Source organism: Mauremys reevesii, linkage group 4, assembly GCF_016161935.1.
Source record: "Mauremys reevesii isolate NIE-2019 linkage group 4, ASM1616193v1, whole genome shotgun sequence".
NCBI lineage: Eukaryota > Metazoa > Chordata > Testudines > Geoemydidae > Mauremys > Mauremys reevesii.
In genome coordinates this window covers 8211530-8229144 of record NC_052626.1, presented here as the reverse complement: position 1 = coordinate 8229144, position 17615 = coordinate 8211530, and the positions used below count along the sequence as shown (strand labels likewise).

Below are 17615 nucleotides of genomic sequence, written 5' to 3'. Positions count from 1 at the left end.
TAATAAAACACAAGAACTTAATGTAAATCTGTATGTTGCTTTTCATCATACTGGGGGAAAGGGGTGGGACACCTCTAAGATTTTTGCATTCCCTCTCCCCCCACAGCCATGTTTTTAAACAAAGGCCTGAGGGCCCTGTGCTGAAATACAGGTTTGCGTTTCCCACAGTTGCAGACACAAATTAGAGATTTCCCTGAGCAAGTCATTATTGAGGCCTGAATTTCCAGAAGTGCAGAGCAGCCAGAGCTCCAATCACAGCCAGCGGAAGCCGATCTTTGTAAGTGTGATGTTTCCAGCCTCTTCTAAAAATCTGCTCCAGAAAATGAAGGTTATGCACTGAATCTATACCATAGTTTTATCACTGAAACCTCCACAACAGCTAAGAATATGGTAGCAATAATTCCCCCCAAAGCAGCTAAGTGCAGTCTTTTATTCTTAAACCAGGAAGAGATTTTCATCTCACTTGTGCAATATTATTCCGTGTCTGTCATCTGCCCACCCACATTTCAGAGGCTAGAGAACTTCCTGTGGATAGTGGCTAACTGACAAATTACACAACCGCTGACTTTTATTTCAATCTCTGTTGTTAGCGGCTCTCCTTCTTCACACCCATTCAGACTGTATAAAAATCAACAGCATCAAATGCCTGACCTTCAATAATTCTTTTTAGGAGACCAAATTCACAACCCCTCTAGTATTACTCGTATCTTACGAATGGCATGCAAAGTTCTAGATTGTAATAAGTCATTTGGGGAGAAAGTGTGTGTCTCCCCAAATGTGTGGAATTAGAGGAGTCAAAACAGCATTTCCTTCATGGCTGGTGTCCTTTCCATCCTGAAAAGCAACGTTTCCAATGCTTGTCCAGCAAACAGCTCAACATCAAATCTATTTGTGTAACTTGGGAGACACATCATTTGTGGAAAAATAGATATTTAATCACACCGCTGGGTAAGGGGGCGGTCATGCTTGCTTGCTTCGTTTTAGTATTTTTTGTTCTGGTCAGAAGTTGTGTCTTTCAACCCTGAATAAACAAGAGCTTGTGGGGAATTTTTCATAAAATGTTTAAAAATGCCAATTCATCATATCTGAAACTTCTCCAAAAGAGGCTTGGATTCAATGAATCTCCTAACTAAAAAAAAAAATTGGAAAAACATTTCAAAATGAAAGTTTCTGGTTTGCCAATTGGAAAGAGCTTTGTTTTTTTTAAATATAAGCTAATTACAGGCGAAGGTAGGTTAAAAGAAAAACAGTCAAAAGCTAAACAAAACATTCTGACGTTATTGAAATGAAACATTTCAGTTGACCTCAACTGAATGTTGGTTTTTTTGGTTCACTGATATCTTTGAGATATTGACTGTGTCTCCATCAGAGATTGTGTGTGTGGAGGGGATAGGGGTGGGAGTCTTCAGATTTTCAAATATTTGAGGGATTGGAAAACCATTTCCCACCCAGTTCTAGAATAAACCCACCTAGTCACCCTTCCCAAGAATGTTCTTGATGTTATACTGAACCTTCTTTTCCTTCTATTTATTCCCCCATTATGTTGTAACCTAGTCTGTAGGCTACATGTTTCATCCATGTGACCGACTATTTTCTGACTTGTGACTTCTGCATAAACCACATATGATTCAGACAGTTACTTTGGAAAGATGATTTTTATTATAGTAATTTTACATTACATCAAATGCAGAAATACAAAAAGCATCAAATCTTTTCATTTGGAGTATTTTTAGACAGGAATAAAACTCTTAAATATACAAGATCCACTTGCAATAAAATACCATGTACGTTTTGGGGTTTTTTAAGAAAGTGGAGCAACATGTGCCAGTTATCGTGGGTAATCCCATTTGGCAAATTCATCTCTAGTGTAAGCAAGTCCATTGACTTCAGTGAGGGTCCCATAGAAGGGAAGGGGAAAAGGCCACTCTCAGCTGAAGTTTAATGGGTTTGGATCCTCTTGCACGGACTTCAGCACGGATTGCACAGGGTGTGAAATCAATGCAGAATTTGGTCTGAAACCACTAACAACAGATGAGCCAATCCTGATAACATACCATTGACAAGAATATACGTAGCAGAGAGTGCGTACCTGACAAACTGAATTCATTTTTATTTAAATACAAATCTCAGTAGAAAGCAACACCCTGGACCATTGGAAATAACGCTATCATATAAAAATAACCTCTTACGTTTAACGAACAAAAAAAGTGCCTCAGTTTCCCAGTAAGCAAAATGTTACTGACCTTCTTTGTAAAGTGCTTTGAAATCTACTGAGGAAAGGCACTAGAATAAGAGTTGGGTATTATTAGGTTGTCAGTGGATCATGGTCATCTCATTAAATGGGAGGGGATCTGGTTAGGGCAGAGGTTGAGAACTACGGACCTAGGTAACTAACATTATCCTCTGCATTATGGGGTCAGTTTAGCTCCACCCTCCAAAATGTGCCCTCATGTCTACCCTGTGGAATTCTTTTGGGGCAATTTTCTCTCCATCCCTCTCTGAATCTCTGGGTCCTCCTTGGCATAGCAGACAAAAGGACAGCTGCTGATCTATTCTGACATCCCTATATCAGCGTCAGCTACAATATACCACAGTCTGTCTGAAAACCTGCTTTACATGCGACGCTTAAGGGAAACTGTATCATTTTCAGAGGAGGGACTTTAAGACATAACTTAGGGCCCTGATTAAGCAAAGCATCGAGAACGTAAGTGCTCTACTGAATCGGGGCCAGTCACGCTAGGAAAAAGGTCTTTGCAGCACACGGTGGGCTTGGACAGGAGACAGCTATCCTGCCTCCATCAGACTCAATGGCAAAGCTCCCCATGAGTTCTGTGGGAGCAGGCCCATAATGTAAAATGAAGGCAGCTTCCTGGTTAGAATCACAGTGAGGACAAAGAAGGAGGAGTCCTTGCGGCACCTTAGAGACTAACAAATTTATTTGGGCATAAACTTTTGAGGGCTAAAACCCACTTCATCGGATGCATGGAGTGGAAAATACAGTAGGAAGATATATATACACACAGAGGACATGAAAAAATGGGTGTTGCCATACCAACTCTAACGAGAGTAATCAATTAAGGTGGGCTATTATCAGCAGGAGAAAAAAAACGTTTGTAGTGATAATCAGGATGGCCCATTTCAAACAGTTGACAAGAAGGTGTGAGTAACAAACTGCACCATCTGCTCAAGAAAGTCCCTGAAAAAGCACAGGAACAAATCTGCACAGACACACCCCTAGAGCCCCGAGCAGGGGTATTCTATCTGCTACCCAAGATCCATACACCTGGAAATCCTGGACACCCCACCATCTCAGGCATTGGCACCCTGACAGCAGGATTGTCTGACTATGTAGATTCTCTCCTCAGGCCCTACGCTACCAGCACTCCCAGCTATCTTCGAGACACTACTGCCTTCCTGAGAAAACTACAACCCATCGGTGATCTTCCGCTCTAAGGTGCCACAAGGACGCCTCGTTCTTTTTGCTGATACAGACTAACACGGCTACCACTCTGAAACAGTGAGGACAGCCACTCTGGAGCAGCCAGTCTATTAGAAGGTCTCTATCTTGTGAAATATTTCCCCCTGATATTTAAGCCTTCCCGTCGTCATTCTCACAGCTTTACCTAGCATGAGATGTGATGATTACATGAGTGTCTTGCATGGTATTTCTTCCCCGTCCTTCTATGGTAAATGCCTATGAGCAGGGGCTGCAAAGACCTGTCGTGCACAGGGCTGTATCAGGCTTGCATGGGAAGAGGCACTTCAATACAAAGGTGTTGGGGCCCCTTGAAAACCCCTAGAGAGAAGGCATGGGACGCCTCCTTCCTTCTGCACAAGCAGCCACCTCTCCCAGCACTGACGGGCAGCAGGCCGCACCCCAGCGGATGCACCGGCCGCATGCTTAGATGCACGTTCGGCTCCTTATCCTACCAGCCCAAACAGGTGGAGGATGGGCATCTGGTTGCAGCCCAAAGCAAAGCCCTTTGATCCAAGAGGTTGTTGAGGAGGTGGGGGGGAGGGGCTGAGTGCTCCAACACCGGACATTTGCCCACCATTAAGCATGACCCCCCCCATGCTCGAGAAATCAGGATTCTGGAGCAGAGAGCTGTGACCCTGCTTCTGCCCCTCCTAACAGCTCTGGCCCCAAGACGGGATCCCAGCTGGCTTTTCTCCCCCTAGCTGTAGGGCGCTTGGACAAGAAGCGGCGCTTGCTTTAGCCGTCCTGCCCTCCCCTGCACCCCAGGGCAGGGCTGTAGTTATACGAGGGCACATGGCAATGCAGATATCTCCGAGACAGAAATACACGGGGTGGGTCTAAAGCCTTCAGTTTCAGTAGTTAGATAAATGGCTAGTTAAGCCTCCATTAAGCTGATAAGGACTCGGTGGGTTTCGCAACAAACCAATAAGCCAAAGCTATATGATTAACTCTTCTGTGTCTCCCCACCAAACTGTACCACAAGGCAGTGTCAGAGAAAACGTTTGTCTCCGAGACTTACAGTAAATAGCCACTAGCTTCTTAGCGTTTCAAACGCACTAGAGTCTTTAGTTCAACGTGAAAGTGCCTGTCTAGTGGCAACAGAAATCCAGTTATTGATTAACCTTGAGGATGCCGTCCCATAAATAGAAAATACTCACTTTAAATGGACTCCCCTTGTGCTTTTTGACAAATCCTGCCGTGTCTTGTCAGCCAGACTGCAGCTCAATCCATTGGACAGTAAATCTATTTGTTTATTAACCGAAAAAGCACAGCTTCCCATCGTGTTTATACGTCTAAGTTTGTTCATTACTCTGAGGAGTCATTTCAGCATGATCTTCCAGATGTTTCCACTGAAAGCTGCTGGGACTACTGCCCGCAAAGGTCAATCTGCTTATTAGATTTTGACTCTGCAGCAGGAGTCGTCTGCATGTTCGCTTGGGTCTTTAGGGATATCCGACAGCACAGTACAGAACGGATTACCCTCAGAACCGAAGGTCTAAGGATGACAAACACCCACGGGTCAATAATTGGATTAATTGCTAAGAACCTCAGCGCTAGAAGGTCCTTCTTATAGTCTTCGTTTTGCATAAACTTGTTCATATAGGCACGAATCTGTAAAACAAAAGGAAAATAAAATGCAAGACTGATCATAGGAATATTTTTGATGTACAAGTATAAGACACCACTTCAAAGGAACTTCTATATTCACAACAGATGTTTTGTTTTGACTGTTTTAAGTGAATTTCGTTCTAACGAGATACCAAGCTGGTGGACCTAAAGACTAGCACTGGGTGGGAGACTGTTTTTGTGCCTCGTGAATATTTTCAAGAATTCAAATTTTTTTCCATGTCTTGATTTGGGATGAAAAGTCAAAATCTTGAAAATATTTGTGAACTGAGAAACCAATTTTTTTTTTCATTTCGGGTAAATCAAAAAGTTGATTTCAAAGATTTGTCATTTCAATGTTTTTACCCTTTTTCAGTCTAATTAGTTTAAATTTCAAAAGGAAAAGTCATTTTGAACTGGAAAACTACAATTTTTTTGGTAGAATATGTCAAAACAACACTGACAATTTCAAAACCTTTTTTTTTTCTCCTCAACACTTTTTTCAAGTTAGGAAATTTGTCAAACTCCACCCTGTTTCATTAACAGTTTAGGATTCAAGAAATTGATTTTTTTTCATTTAAAAAATAAATTAAAAAATTCCTGACTAGCTCTAAAGACTGACATTCTCTTTTTATCCACAGGACAGGCAGAGTATTAGCAGCCTCACACAATGCAAGCTTCTCTCCATTATACAATATACAGAGCTGATCAGGAACTTTCCGACACATTTTTCCATTGCAAAATGCAGATTTATTAAGTGAAACTTCGCGGAAACACATCTATTTAATTGGGGTGGAGGGTGGGGAAGCTTTTTGACAGTGATGAAGCATTCCACTTCAACGTTTGCAGAACAGAATGTTTGGATTTTGTTTTAAAACTACTTTTTTTAAATATCAAAATCGGAACAAAATGTTCCGACCAGAAAGTAATTTTTTCCTAATTTCTTTTTGTGGGGAATTAACTTTTTTAGTTTTGTTCCAGAATGCGGGGGGGGGGGGGGGGGGGGTTAACTCAAAGAATTTCCTGAGAAATGGAAAATTCTGTTCTTGTTTAGCTCTATCAATGTTCCCGTTATACAAGAACCATTGGATTTAGGGCTTTTTTATAGTCCTACACATTTTCTATCCCCCAGGTAGTGAGAGGAAGGATAAATCATAGAATTGGAGGACGGGAAGGGACCTCAAGAGATCATCTAGTCCAGTCCCCTGCACTCAAGGCAGGACTAAGTATTATCTAGACCATCCCTGACAGGTGTTTGTCTATCTGCTCTTAAAAACCTCCAATGATGGAGATTCCACAACCTCCCTGGGCAATTTGTTCCAGTGCTGAACCACCCTGACAGCTAGGAAGTTTTTCCTAATGTCCAACCTAAACCGCCTGTGGTGCAATTTAAGCCCATTGCTTCTTGTCCTATCCTCAAAGGTTAATGAGGCAATTCTTCTACCTCCTCCTTGTAACAAACCTTTTATGTACTTGAAAATGGTTATCACCTTCTTCCTTAGTCTTTTCTCCAAACTAAACAAACCCAATTTTTTCAATCTTCCCTCAGAGGTCATGTTTTCTAGACATTTAATCATTTTTGTTGCTCTTTTCCGGACTTTCTCCAGTTTGTCCACATCTTTCCTGAAATGTGGCACCCAAAACTGCTCAAAATAGTCCCCTTGAAGCCTTATCAGTGTGGAGTAGAGCAGAAGAATGACTTCTCATGTCTTGCTTACAACACTCCTGCTAATACTTCCCAGAATGATATTTGTTAAAGAGAAAAGCAGCGTTACACAGCTGACTCATATTTAGCTTATGGTCCACTATGACCCCAGATCACTTTCTGCAGTGCTCCTTCCTAGGCAGTCATTTCCCTTTTTGTATGTGTGCAACTGATTGTTCCTTCCTAAAGGGAGCACTTTGCATTTGTCCTTATTGAATTTCATCCTATTTACTTCAGACCATTTCTCCAGTTTGTCCAGATCATTTTGAATTTTAATCCTATCTTCCAAAGCACTTGCAACCCCTCCCAGCTGGGTATCATCTGCAGACTTTGTAAGTGTCCTCTCCCTGCCATTATCTAAATCACTGATGAAGATACTGAATGGAACCGGACCTAGGACCGATCCCGAGCCTTTATTTGGAAAATGCTTGAGCACGCAGACACTTTGCACATGTGTGGTAGCTGCAGGGATCCAAACGGCAGGGTGGACCGATCAGCTGTGGCAACCTGCTCTGTCGCACAACTTCCATATGGAGAAAAAAGTCTAAAGAGAAGCCTGTTTCCCCATCACTATGTATTTATATGGAAAGGACTCACATACACTTCAATAAATCCCTCTTCAGACTAACTCCGCTGTGACAGGTTGTTCCCTGCCAGCTCAGGACTCCAGCACCCTGTCTTGCTGAGCCAGACACTCTCGTCTGCTCCAACACAGAGTGCTGGAGTCCTGAGCTGGCAGGGAAAACAGGAGCAGAGGTAGTCTTGGCACATCAGGTGGCAGCTCCCGGGGGGGGGGGGGGGTGTGTGTGATCCAACCCGTCACATCCGCCCAAACAGGAAATTAAATGAAGAGGGCATGAACACCCCGCCCTGTTTTTAGGCACCATTACCATTGTACATGGCACATGCAGAGTCCCATCTGCAAAAGTCCTTGTTTTAGTAATGAAACTTTGCAACTAGGTATCGCTTTCACCCCAAGGTTTCGAAGCGTTTTACAAAGCTCGGTGGCTGTTCTCCTGATTGTGCCTTGCCTCCGCAGCTGTACAGAGAGAGGGTGAAATTTGCTCTGGGTCACAGAATGACTCAGCAACGCAGCTGGCCACAGAAGCCCGGCTGTCCCGACACACAGGCCTATACCCGAGAGCTCACGGCTTCTTTTTCTGTAGATCTGATACGTATGGCAAATAACAAAAGGGTTATTTAAAGACATAACTTCAGACCTTCATCTTTGCATGTCTCCATTTTGATGGGCTTAATGTCTTTTGGCTTTAGGTCCATCAGCAGGAGATTTCAGCTCGGGTTAAGGGGAGTTTGGACAGTTCAGTCATGTTTCAATTTAGGGGTTTTAAATGCATATTTCTTGGGCGACAGGTTACACTAGGTGCAGTGTTACAAACAACAACATGAACAATGTGATGTTAAAGGTGGGATTACACGCTCTAGGAGAGAGGCTGCCCGTCTGTTTCACAACAGCAATGTCTAATCCAGAGGTGGGCAAACTACGGCCCGCAGGACCGTCCCCCAGCCCTTGAGCTCCCGGCCAGGGAGGCCAGCCAGCCCCCTGCCCCTCCCATGCTGTCCCCCCTGCCCCGCAGCCTCAGCTCACCGTACCACCAGTGCTCTGGGCAGAGGGCTGTGAGCTCCTGCCAGGCAGCGCGGCGGCATGGCTGGCTCTGGCCGGGCAGCACGACTGCCGGACATGCTGCTCTGAGCGGCATGGTAAGGGGACGGGGAGGTGGATAAGGGGCAGAGGGTCCCGGGGGCAGTCAGGGGACAGGGAGCGGGAGAATGGGGTGGAGGTTCTGGGCGGGGGGCAGTCAGGGGACGGGGAACAGTGGGGGTTGGATAAGTGTGGGAGTCCCATGGGGCCTGTCACAGGGTGGGGGTGTGGATAGGGGTCGGGGCGGTCAGGGGACAAGGAGCCGGGGGGGTTGGATGGGTCAAAGGGTCTGAGGGGGCCAGTCAGGGGGCAGGAAGTGGGAGGGGGAAGATAGGGGGCAGGGGCCAGGCTGTTTGGGGAGGCACAGCCCTTCCTACCTGGCCCTCCATACAGTCTTGGAACCTCAATGTGGCCCTCAGGCCAAAAAGTTTGCCCACCCCGGTCTAATCCCTCCCAGCAGTGCTAAATTTGCCAGCGGGCTACATTATCATGACAACCCAGTGGCAAGAATTTAGGCCAAAATGGAACATTCCTACATTTTACTCCCCGCAAAACTGTCAAGTTGCTAAAAGAAAAATGAGGAGAGGATGCCAAAGTAAGGCCTGAGGAAGAGGCTCGGCTTGCCCTCAAAGTCCCAGAAGATTTTTCAGTACCAGCTTTAGACAACTGCAATTTAAGATGCCTCAGGGAGCCTATTTTCCTCCTCACATGCCTAAGGAAGCAATCAGCGGGCTTTGGTATTTAAAGAAGCTGTGACAAGTATGACTAGTCCCGTTCAAAACATCCCTTCCACTCCCCCTCCCCCCTGCCAGATGTGGGCATGTGAAACCACAAAAATGAATCCATCACTGAGCTTCACAGCTAGCCCTGAGCTGAGCGTATCAAGGGATACTTCATTTATCCAAAAATGCAATGAAGTCCATAGATGCTTAAGGGCTCATTTATTACTGTATCCAGTCTAATGGCAGGTTGCCTATAGTGCTCTTCACCAGCGTGTGTAGGTGCAATCAATGAGCGTGTTTCTGACCCACTGTATGAATCTATGTCTGGCTGCCAAAATCAGTTACTTCCTTAAATATGCTTCTTTGCTACTTTATGGAAGAACTGACAATCCTTCCTGGGAAGATGATGCAGCAAATTTTACTCATGTGACACCAGTTGCTCTGTCTCAGGTCCTGGTCCCCATGAACCCAGAGCTGTTTAGCAAGACCGGATGTATCTAACTTCTAAAGCTGTGTGTTAAAAAGGGAGCTGAAGAGTTTGAGACAGACAATTAATGCATTAGCCATTCACTTCTAGCAACCTGGGTTCAAATCCTGTACATGCTGCAGCTGAAAGTGAATTGAATCATCTCATTCTAGTCACTAAATGCACCAGATGTTCTGAGAACTCATGTCATGACACAGGACTTGGTTAGTTTTTGGGAAAGTTTGCCCTACAACTGCTTATGCAGGGTAGGCATTATAGCTGGAGCTATTGGTATATCACCTTCATGGGCACTAAATTCAACCATCATCCACATGTGTCTAATTAAAAAAAGATTAGGCATGGCAAGGAATACGAGGAGTATCTACAATTACATTACCTGCATAAACTTAGGACTTTCAGTCCTCATGCTTCAGGGCAGAAAGAGGTAGGGTCAGGAAGAAAGTATGCTACTGTACAACTGGGTGCATTTATAAGGGTTTATATGCTTTCCTGTGAAGGATTCACCACTGGCCACTGACCTGTTCTGCTACCTGCGGCTACAGCTAGTTGGTCTGTTGTTCTATGGCAATATCTATGTTCTTCTACGGAAAGAGGAGACCAGAAAGACAATCTCCTGGTCTCAAAGCCATAGGAACTAGGTACTTGCACCTGGACATGGTGTCCTGAGGTGAAAGTTCCAGTGTCCCCCTTCTCCATACTCATGATGCTTGTTCACCTGATAATACACCAATTTTGAATTTCTCCTTTGCGGCAGTCAGTGGGATTTCTAGATATCTGATCGAATGAAATGATCCTATGTACAAATGCTAGGCTGGTAGAAACTACACTTCTACCATCGAGCACTTTTAACTAGCTGATCACTTTATGCTGCTCACCAGCCTGCAAAAACCTTCCTTTCCAAAACAGACCCATTGCAAATGTATACACACTTCCAACAATTCCTGTCGCAAGCACACCAGCAGTTACATCTCATGTCTGCACATGACTCAGCCAGATGGGGGAAAGTACCATTAGGAGCAGAGCTAAAGCCCCTAAACAAATTTAAGGCCCATCAATTGGTGGTGGAGCAGCTCTGATGACTGCAAGTCCAAGACCACAGGAAACACAACAGGCTGCTAGATGTTATTACATTTCCTTTATCACGCTCTTGAAATGCAAAAATAATGGTGCAGCATGTCCAGTGGTTAATTTGTCCATTGGGCCTTTCAGCTCTCCAAGTGCTAATGAAAGATAATGTCAATCTAACGCTCTCAATCTAATGTCAATGTAAAATTAGCTTTGGCCGTATTCCCAGTCTGGGCAGGTTTTGCTTTTCCCAGGGAAAAAAGAATTGAGAAACAGAAGGAAAAAAATCACCCAAACCATCTGCTCCCTCGAAAGTGGGAAGAATCAAACTATCTGAATATTGTCGACTTGTAAAGGGTTGAGTGACATGGCAGCTCCTAAGGGGTCCTATTTAATTTGAACGACAAGAGAAAGTCAGACTATTGGTTATAGTTCTTTACTTGTGTCACGTGGGTTATATTTTTGAGAGGCAGCATTGTAGCAGTTAGAACTTGGGAGGCAGAAAACTAGGGTTATATTTCCAAACCTGCCATTCTCCAAAACACTTAATCTCAGTGTGCCTTGGTTTCCCTACCTGTCGACTATGGAAAATACATACCTTTATCAAGCATTTTCATGCTTTCAGGTCAAAAGTAATGTATATGCTCAAAGTTCTTATGAATTGTAAGTGTGTTGAGCATATTCTCCTATCTCATATCTTTGTTTATGGACACAATCTTCAGCTCCAGGGACACCACGCAAGCCAGCTTTTTCACATAGAAATTAATATTTGTGTACAGGTGAGGGTGTTTGCGTGCGCAGTGGCTGTTGTCTGTCTGTATTTGCTGAGGCACCCTTTCCCCTCACAGTTGAAAACTTGGCTCAGTGGGCAAGACTACATCCTTGTTTGAACTTGTTCAACCGCACGGATGCCTGCACGCTCACTGACACCGCAGCAACCCATGTGCACCCAACCCCAGTGATTTTGGGCATCCCTACACTCACCTAACTGCATTTATCTACGCAACCGCGGTTCCACATTGGCAATTTAACTGACCTGTGTTACGTCAATTACAGTCATGGAGCCCTGCTGATTTGTGACCCTCACTATGACACATGCAAGTGCACTGATCTACGTCACCTCGACTCCTTCCTTGCAACGGCACCAACCCCTTCAACCTTGCTACCCCCCTCAAAACGGCACAGCTCAGTGCCAGTGGCACAGGCATGTAACCTCAGCGACGCAGGCCTACACTTGATCCATGCAACCTCGGTCAAGCATCTGCCACGCTAGTGCGAAAGCATCTTGAGCCCTGTCACCACCATCTCTCAGCTCCCAGAAAGTGGATTTATCCTCACGAGTCCCCGGAGAGCTAGAGAAGTGCTTTCCCCATTTAACAGATGAGGAAACAGAAGCACAGAGCCAATACTGTGATGAAAAACCCACGGCATCATCTCAAAGTCCGGATCAGCTGACTTGGGCTAGCGGAGCTGAAGCCCAGGCTCTGAGACCCTTTCCCCTCTTGGGGTTTCAGAGCGTGGGCTCCAGGGTGACCCCAAATGACTACACAACAAGTGTAGAGTCCCAGAGCCCTGAGCCACGGGTCTTTTACTGCAGCATAGATGTAGCCAAAGAGATTTGGTCAGGGAAGCTGGGGCAGAGCCAGGAACAGAGCAAGGATCTTTGTGCTTCAGTCTAGTCTAGTGCAGTAACTCCTCACATGCTCATTTAAAGTTGCGTAATGCTCCCTTCTAACATCGTTTGGCAGCCGCCTGCTTTGTCCACTGCTTGCAGGAAGAGCAGCCCCTTGCAGCTAGCTGGTGGGGGCTTGGAACCAGGGTGGACTGGCAGCCCCCCATCAGCTCCCCTAAGTTCCCTGTGCAGCAGCTGCCTGCAGTTCAGCTGTGTCCCTCCCCCCACTGCCATGTGCTGCTCCTGCCCTCTGCCTTGGAGCTGCTCCCCGAGACTCCTGCTTGCTGTGCAGGGAGGAGGGAAGGAAGAGGGGGGCTAATGTCAGGGTGACCTCCTGCTCCTGCACCCTGCTTACCCCATCTTCCATAGAGAAGGGGGGACAGACCAGGACTCAGGACAGAGGGAGCTTGCAACAGCTGCCTATCAGCAAGCTGATCTAATTAACAAGGCAGTGTACTTAAGGGAAATGCGCATCTCTCCCTCCATTCCTGCTGCCTCTTGTAGAGAGAGAGTTAACCGTTGAGGGCTCAGCCAATTGCTCATTCATTATTTAGCAGAAAGGGAAATATCCCACCCTCTGATTCCTCCACCTCAGCCAAGCTTCACAATCATCATCACTGTGTACCAGTCTTAAATTGTTTAAAACTTAGACCCTGTGTGTGTGTATTATATATATATATATTGTGATAGACCCAGGCCAGTTGGGTATAGCAGAAGGCAGATATACTGGCCACTGGATTAACAGTTTTCTGTTCCCTGACTGACCAGAGCAGGGGCTGCTCCAGGCTAATGGGAACACCTGACTCTAATTAACCTGCAAAGAGTCAGGTGAGGCCATTAAGCTAATGTGACCACCTGACTCTAATTAAGGCCCTGCTGATACTATAAAAAGGGCTCACTCCAGTCAGGCAGGGGACAGCCAGGGAGCCAGAGGAGAGGAAGTGCGGCTGAAGGGCTGGTTACTGAAGATACCCTAAAACCATTGTTAAAGGAGCCCTAAGGTAAGGGTGAAGAAGGGAGAAGCAGGAGAGCTGTGGGGAAGTGGCCCAGGGAAATGTAGCAACTCTGGCAGTGAAAGGTTGGCTGCCAACAGCTGCTACCATTAGGGTCCCTGGGCTGGAACCTGGAGTAGAGGGTGGGCCCGGGTTCCCCCCAACCCACCACTACAGGAACAGCTCCTGGAAGGGGAAGTCAGGTCCCTGTCAGGACAGGAGGCTGAACAGAGACTGTGGGAGTTCTCTCACCAACCTCCTTGCTGGCCTATGATGAAAAGGGCTCAGTAGACTGTAACCCTGGCCCTAGAGAGAGAAGGGCTACGTGGAGGGTCACAGTGACCCACTGAGGCAGCATAAACCGCCTAGAAGCGCAGGACCCACAGGAGCAAGGTCAGAGCTCTGCCACAATATATATATATAATCTTTTGTCTGGTGAAAAACATTTCCCAGGAACCTAACCCCCTCATTTACATTAATTCTTATGGGGAAATTGGATTCGCTTAACATCGTTTCACTTAAAGTCGCATTTTTCAGGAACGTTAAGTGAGGAGTTACTGTGCCTTAATCCTGCAACTCAGTGGGGCTGCCTGGCACCCTCATCTCTAGGGGTTTCTTTTTAATTTAGGGACTAAAAATAATTTTGTTGGAGAGTCAGAATTTAAATCCAGAAAGGACAACCCTCCAACCCCAGATCAGTGTTTCTAATCCAGTATTTCTCAACCTTTTTGATCTCAGGGACCGGGGCCGGTCCATGGGCCGGTCACTAAGAAACATGGATCTAGTCTGACCTCCTGTGTCTCACAGACCCTTAGCACCAGCACACTAAACCCAACAACCCAAACAGCCCACAGGAGACCAGGCTAGTATGTGCCACAGGCAGAGAAGAAAAGGGACAGGTGCAGGAGGCCCCCAAGGGGAGGGATTAGCAAGGGGGTCGGGGGGAGAAGGCCCCAGGTGCGGGAGGCCCCCATGGCAGGGGCTAGCAAGGGGGGCTGGGGAGAAGACCCCAGGTGCGGGAGGCCCCCAGGGCAGGGCTAGCGAGGGGGCCGGGGGAGACGGCCCCAGGTGCTGGAGGCCCCCAAGGCAGGGGCTAGCGAGGGAGCCAGGGGAGACGGCCCCAAGTGCAGGAGGCCCCCCATGGCAGGGGCTAGCGAGGGGGCTGGGGTAGAAGGCCCCAAGTCGGGGACGCCCCCAGGGAAGGGCTAGCGAGGGGGCCGGGGGAGAAGGCCCCAAGTGCAGGAGGCCCCCCAGGGCAGGGCTAGCGAGGGGGCCGGGGGAGAAGGCCCCAGGTGCAGGAGGCCCCCATGGCAGGGGCTAGCGAGGGGGGCCGGGGGAGAAGACCCCAGGTGCAGGAGGCCCCCAGGGCAGGGGCTAGCGAGGGGGCCGGGGGAGAAGGCCCCAGGTGCAGGAGTCCCCCCAGGGCAGGGGCTAGCGAGGGGGCCGGGGGAGAAGGCCCCAGGTGCAGGAGTCCCCCCAGGGCAGGGCTAGCGAGGGGGCCGGGGGGAGACGGCCCCAGGTGTGGGAGGCCCCCAGGGCAGGGCTAGCGAGGGGGCCGGGGGAGAAGGCCCCAGGTGGGGGAGGCCCCCAGGGCAGGGCTAGCGAGGGGGCCGGGGGAGAAGGCCCCAGGTCGGGGACGCCCCCAGGGCAGGGCTAGCGAGGCGGCCGGGGGAGAAGGCCCCAGGTCGGGGACGCCCCCAGGGCAGGGCTAGCGAGGGGGCCGGGGGAGAAGGCCCCAGGTGGGGGACGCCCCCAGGGCAGGGCTAGCGAGGGGGCCGGGGGAGGAGGCCCCAGGTGGGGGACGCCCCCAGGGCAGGGCTAGCGAGGCGGCCGGGGGAGAAGGCCCCAGGTGCGGGACGCCCCCAGGGCAGGGCTAGCGAGGCGGCCAGGGGAGAAGGCCCCAGGTGCAGGAGTCCCCCCAGGGCAGGAGTTATCCAGGGGCCCCGGCCCCTGCCCTCGCTCACCGTGAAGGGCAGGGAGCAGACGATGAAGGTGATGGTCATGATGGCCAGCAGGATGAGGTGATCCACCTCCTCGGACATGGAGAGCCTGCGGCGCCCGGCGGGCTGCTCCAGCGAGGCCAGGCGGCGGGAGGTCTGCCCGCGGCGGTGCATGCCCACCAGGTTGCGGATGACGCTCAGGTTGCAGAGCAGCACGGCCAGGATGAGCAGCAGCAGCAGCGTGGCGTAGAGCAGCGAGTAGGCGTCCTCCCAGGCGCCGGGGGCCTCCTGCGCGGCGCGCCCTAGGCGCATCTGGATGAAGCACCAGGTGCCCGGGCAGTACTGCACGTAGCGGCCGAAGCCCAGCAGCGGCAGGGCGCAGAAGGCGGCGGCCAGGGCGTAGAGGGCCGGCAGGGCCAGCGGCAGCGCCGAGCGGCGGCGGAGGAAGCGCTCGTAGAGGTAGGGCCGGCCCAGGGCCAGGCAGCGCTCCAGCGCCATGGCGAACAGCACCAGCATGGTGGCCAGGCCGAAGAAGCTCATGGCGAAGGCGAAGTAGAGGCAGAGCCGCCCGCCCTCGGCCAGCGCCAGCAGCGTGCGGTTGCGGCCGTAGGAGGCCAGCACCACGGGGCTGACCAGGCAGGTGCCCAGCAGGTCGGTGAGCACCAGGACGGTCACCAGCACGTGGAAGAGGGAGAGCGGCCGGCCGCGCCGTCCCAGCCGGTGCCGGGCCAGCAGCGCCAGCGCCGTCAGGTTGCCCAGCAGCCCGGCCGAGAACATGACGGCGCTGATGGCCGGGCTCTCCTCCGCCGGCAGCGGCTGCTGGTGGTCGCAGCGCTGGGCAGAGCCGTCCCCGCTCATGTTCCGCCCGCCCGCTGCCCGGCACTGGGACGTGAGCGCAGCACCAGGCAGAGGCGCACCGGGCTCCCCCGGCGCGCAGCCAGAGGCGCCCGCAGCTCCTCCCTCGCCAACAGCTGGAGCTCGGACCCGCCTCCCCTGGCGCAGCTGCCCGCCGCTCAGGGTCCCTCCCCCTCCGGCCGGGGCAGTGCGGGGAGAGGCTCCGTCCTCCCTCCCAACAGCTGGAGCCCCGGGGCCCCCCCTTGCACACCTCCCTGCCCCATCCGGGGAGCCCCGCCACCGCCCCCTGCGCGCTCCTCCCTCCCAGCAGCTGGAACCCCCCCGCCTCCCTTGCGCACCTCCCTGCCCCAGCCGGGGAGCCCCGCCACCGCCCCCTGCGCGCTCCTCCCTTCCCAGCACCTCTGGGCAGCGGGTGGAGATCAGTCACTGCGCGCGGGGAGAGGCTGCGTCCTTCCTCCCAAACAGCCGGAGCTCCCTGCGCCCCTGCCCCTTCCCCAGCGGCACTGGAGTGCGGCCCTGGCTCCCTCCCTGGCTGGGTCTCTGAGGTGCGCGCCGGGAAGGGATCCCCAACCTCCCACCCGCAGCCTCTGGCTCGCCGGACTGCCCCTTGCCCAGCAGCCTGGCTCCACGCGGCGCCCCAGCCCGAGGGGAGGCTCACCACCTTGCTGCATCCCAAGCCGCTAGCCAGCCACACTCCCGACGGGGAGTCCCCACAGGACAGTTGTGACCCTCACGTCCAAGCCCTGGGGATGCACCGGGGTTTCTTCAGGGCTCTTCTCTAAGTGGCCTGGAAAGGGCAGAGGGAGAGAATGAGAGAGGGAACAAACCCCCAGGGCAACCCCCCACCCCCGTACGCCCCCCAGGACAACAGACTGTGGACTGACAGGCAGACAGAAGCACTGACACACAAATGCACATGCAGCAGACACTAGGCTGACACGCAGGACTCATGGGGAAACGCCCTGAGAACAGGCTTGTCTTGGTGTCTGAGACAGGCTTTTCTTTCCAAGCCCCATTCGCATCCCCTGAAAGGGGTCTGCTCCCATCTACACCCGCCCATGAGCCATTCAATACCAGTCCAGCGCTCCCGGTTGCTGAAGCTACCTGGGTTCCCTTCCCAGTGAGCAAAGGGCTACTCATCCCAGCTGTGGCTCACCTGCTTTCAGGGGTCACTTCACTGAGGTCAGCGCAGTTACACCAGTATAAGTACATCAGAACTGGAGCCCTGGTTTTCACTGGGGATTGACGGTTTCATTGATCTGCACATGTGCTGTTTCACACAGCTAAGCATCCTTGCAGCCTGGTTTTGATCTCCCTGACCCCAGTCATTCCTTTGACTTCCATGGAGTGGTTTCTGATTTACAGGGGAGGAAGAGAGAGCTGGATCAGGTCACGTGATTGTGAGACTATTCACACTGTTACCTTCTTGGGGGG

General features: G+C 50.4%; 1 protein-coding gene across 1 annotated transcript; it reads right to left on the bottom strand.

The window, feature by feature from the left end:
• Nucleotides 1-3415: 3415 nt before the first annotated feature.
• PTGER2 (prostaglandin E receptor 2) lies at nucleotides 3416-16277 on the bottom strand. The gene is made up of 2 exons (XM_039533510.1): nucleotides 15351-16277; nucleotides 3416-5089 (listed from the first exon to the last, which is right to left on the bottom strand). The coding sequence occupies exons 1-2, from the start codon at nucleotides 16182-16184 to the stop codon at nucleotides 4844-4846; spliced, it is 1080 nt and encodes a 359-aa protein (XP_039389444.1). The 5' UTR covers nucleotides 16185-16277; the 3' UTR covers nucleotides 3416-4843.
• Between the last annotated feature and the right edge of the window lie 1338 nt (nucleotides 16278-17615).

Coding starts and splice junctions, on each gene's coding strand:
- PTGER2 (XM_039533510.1), bottom strand. CDS start 16,184: ATGAGCGGGGACGGCTCTGCCCAGCGCTGCGACCACCAGCAGCCGCTG. Junction 5,090..15,350: donor TCTGCTCCCTGCCCTTCACG/GTGAGCGAGGGC, acceptor TTTGTTTTACAG/ATTCGTGCCTATATGAACAA.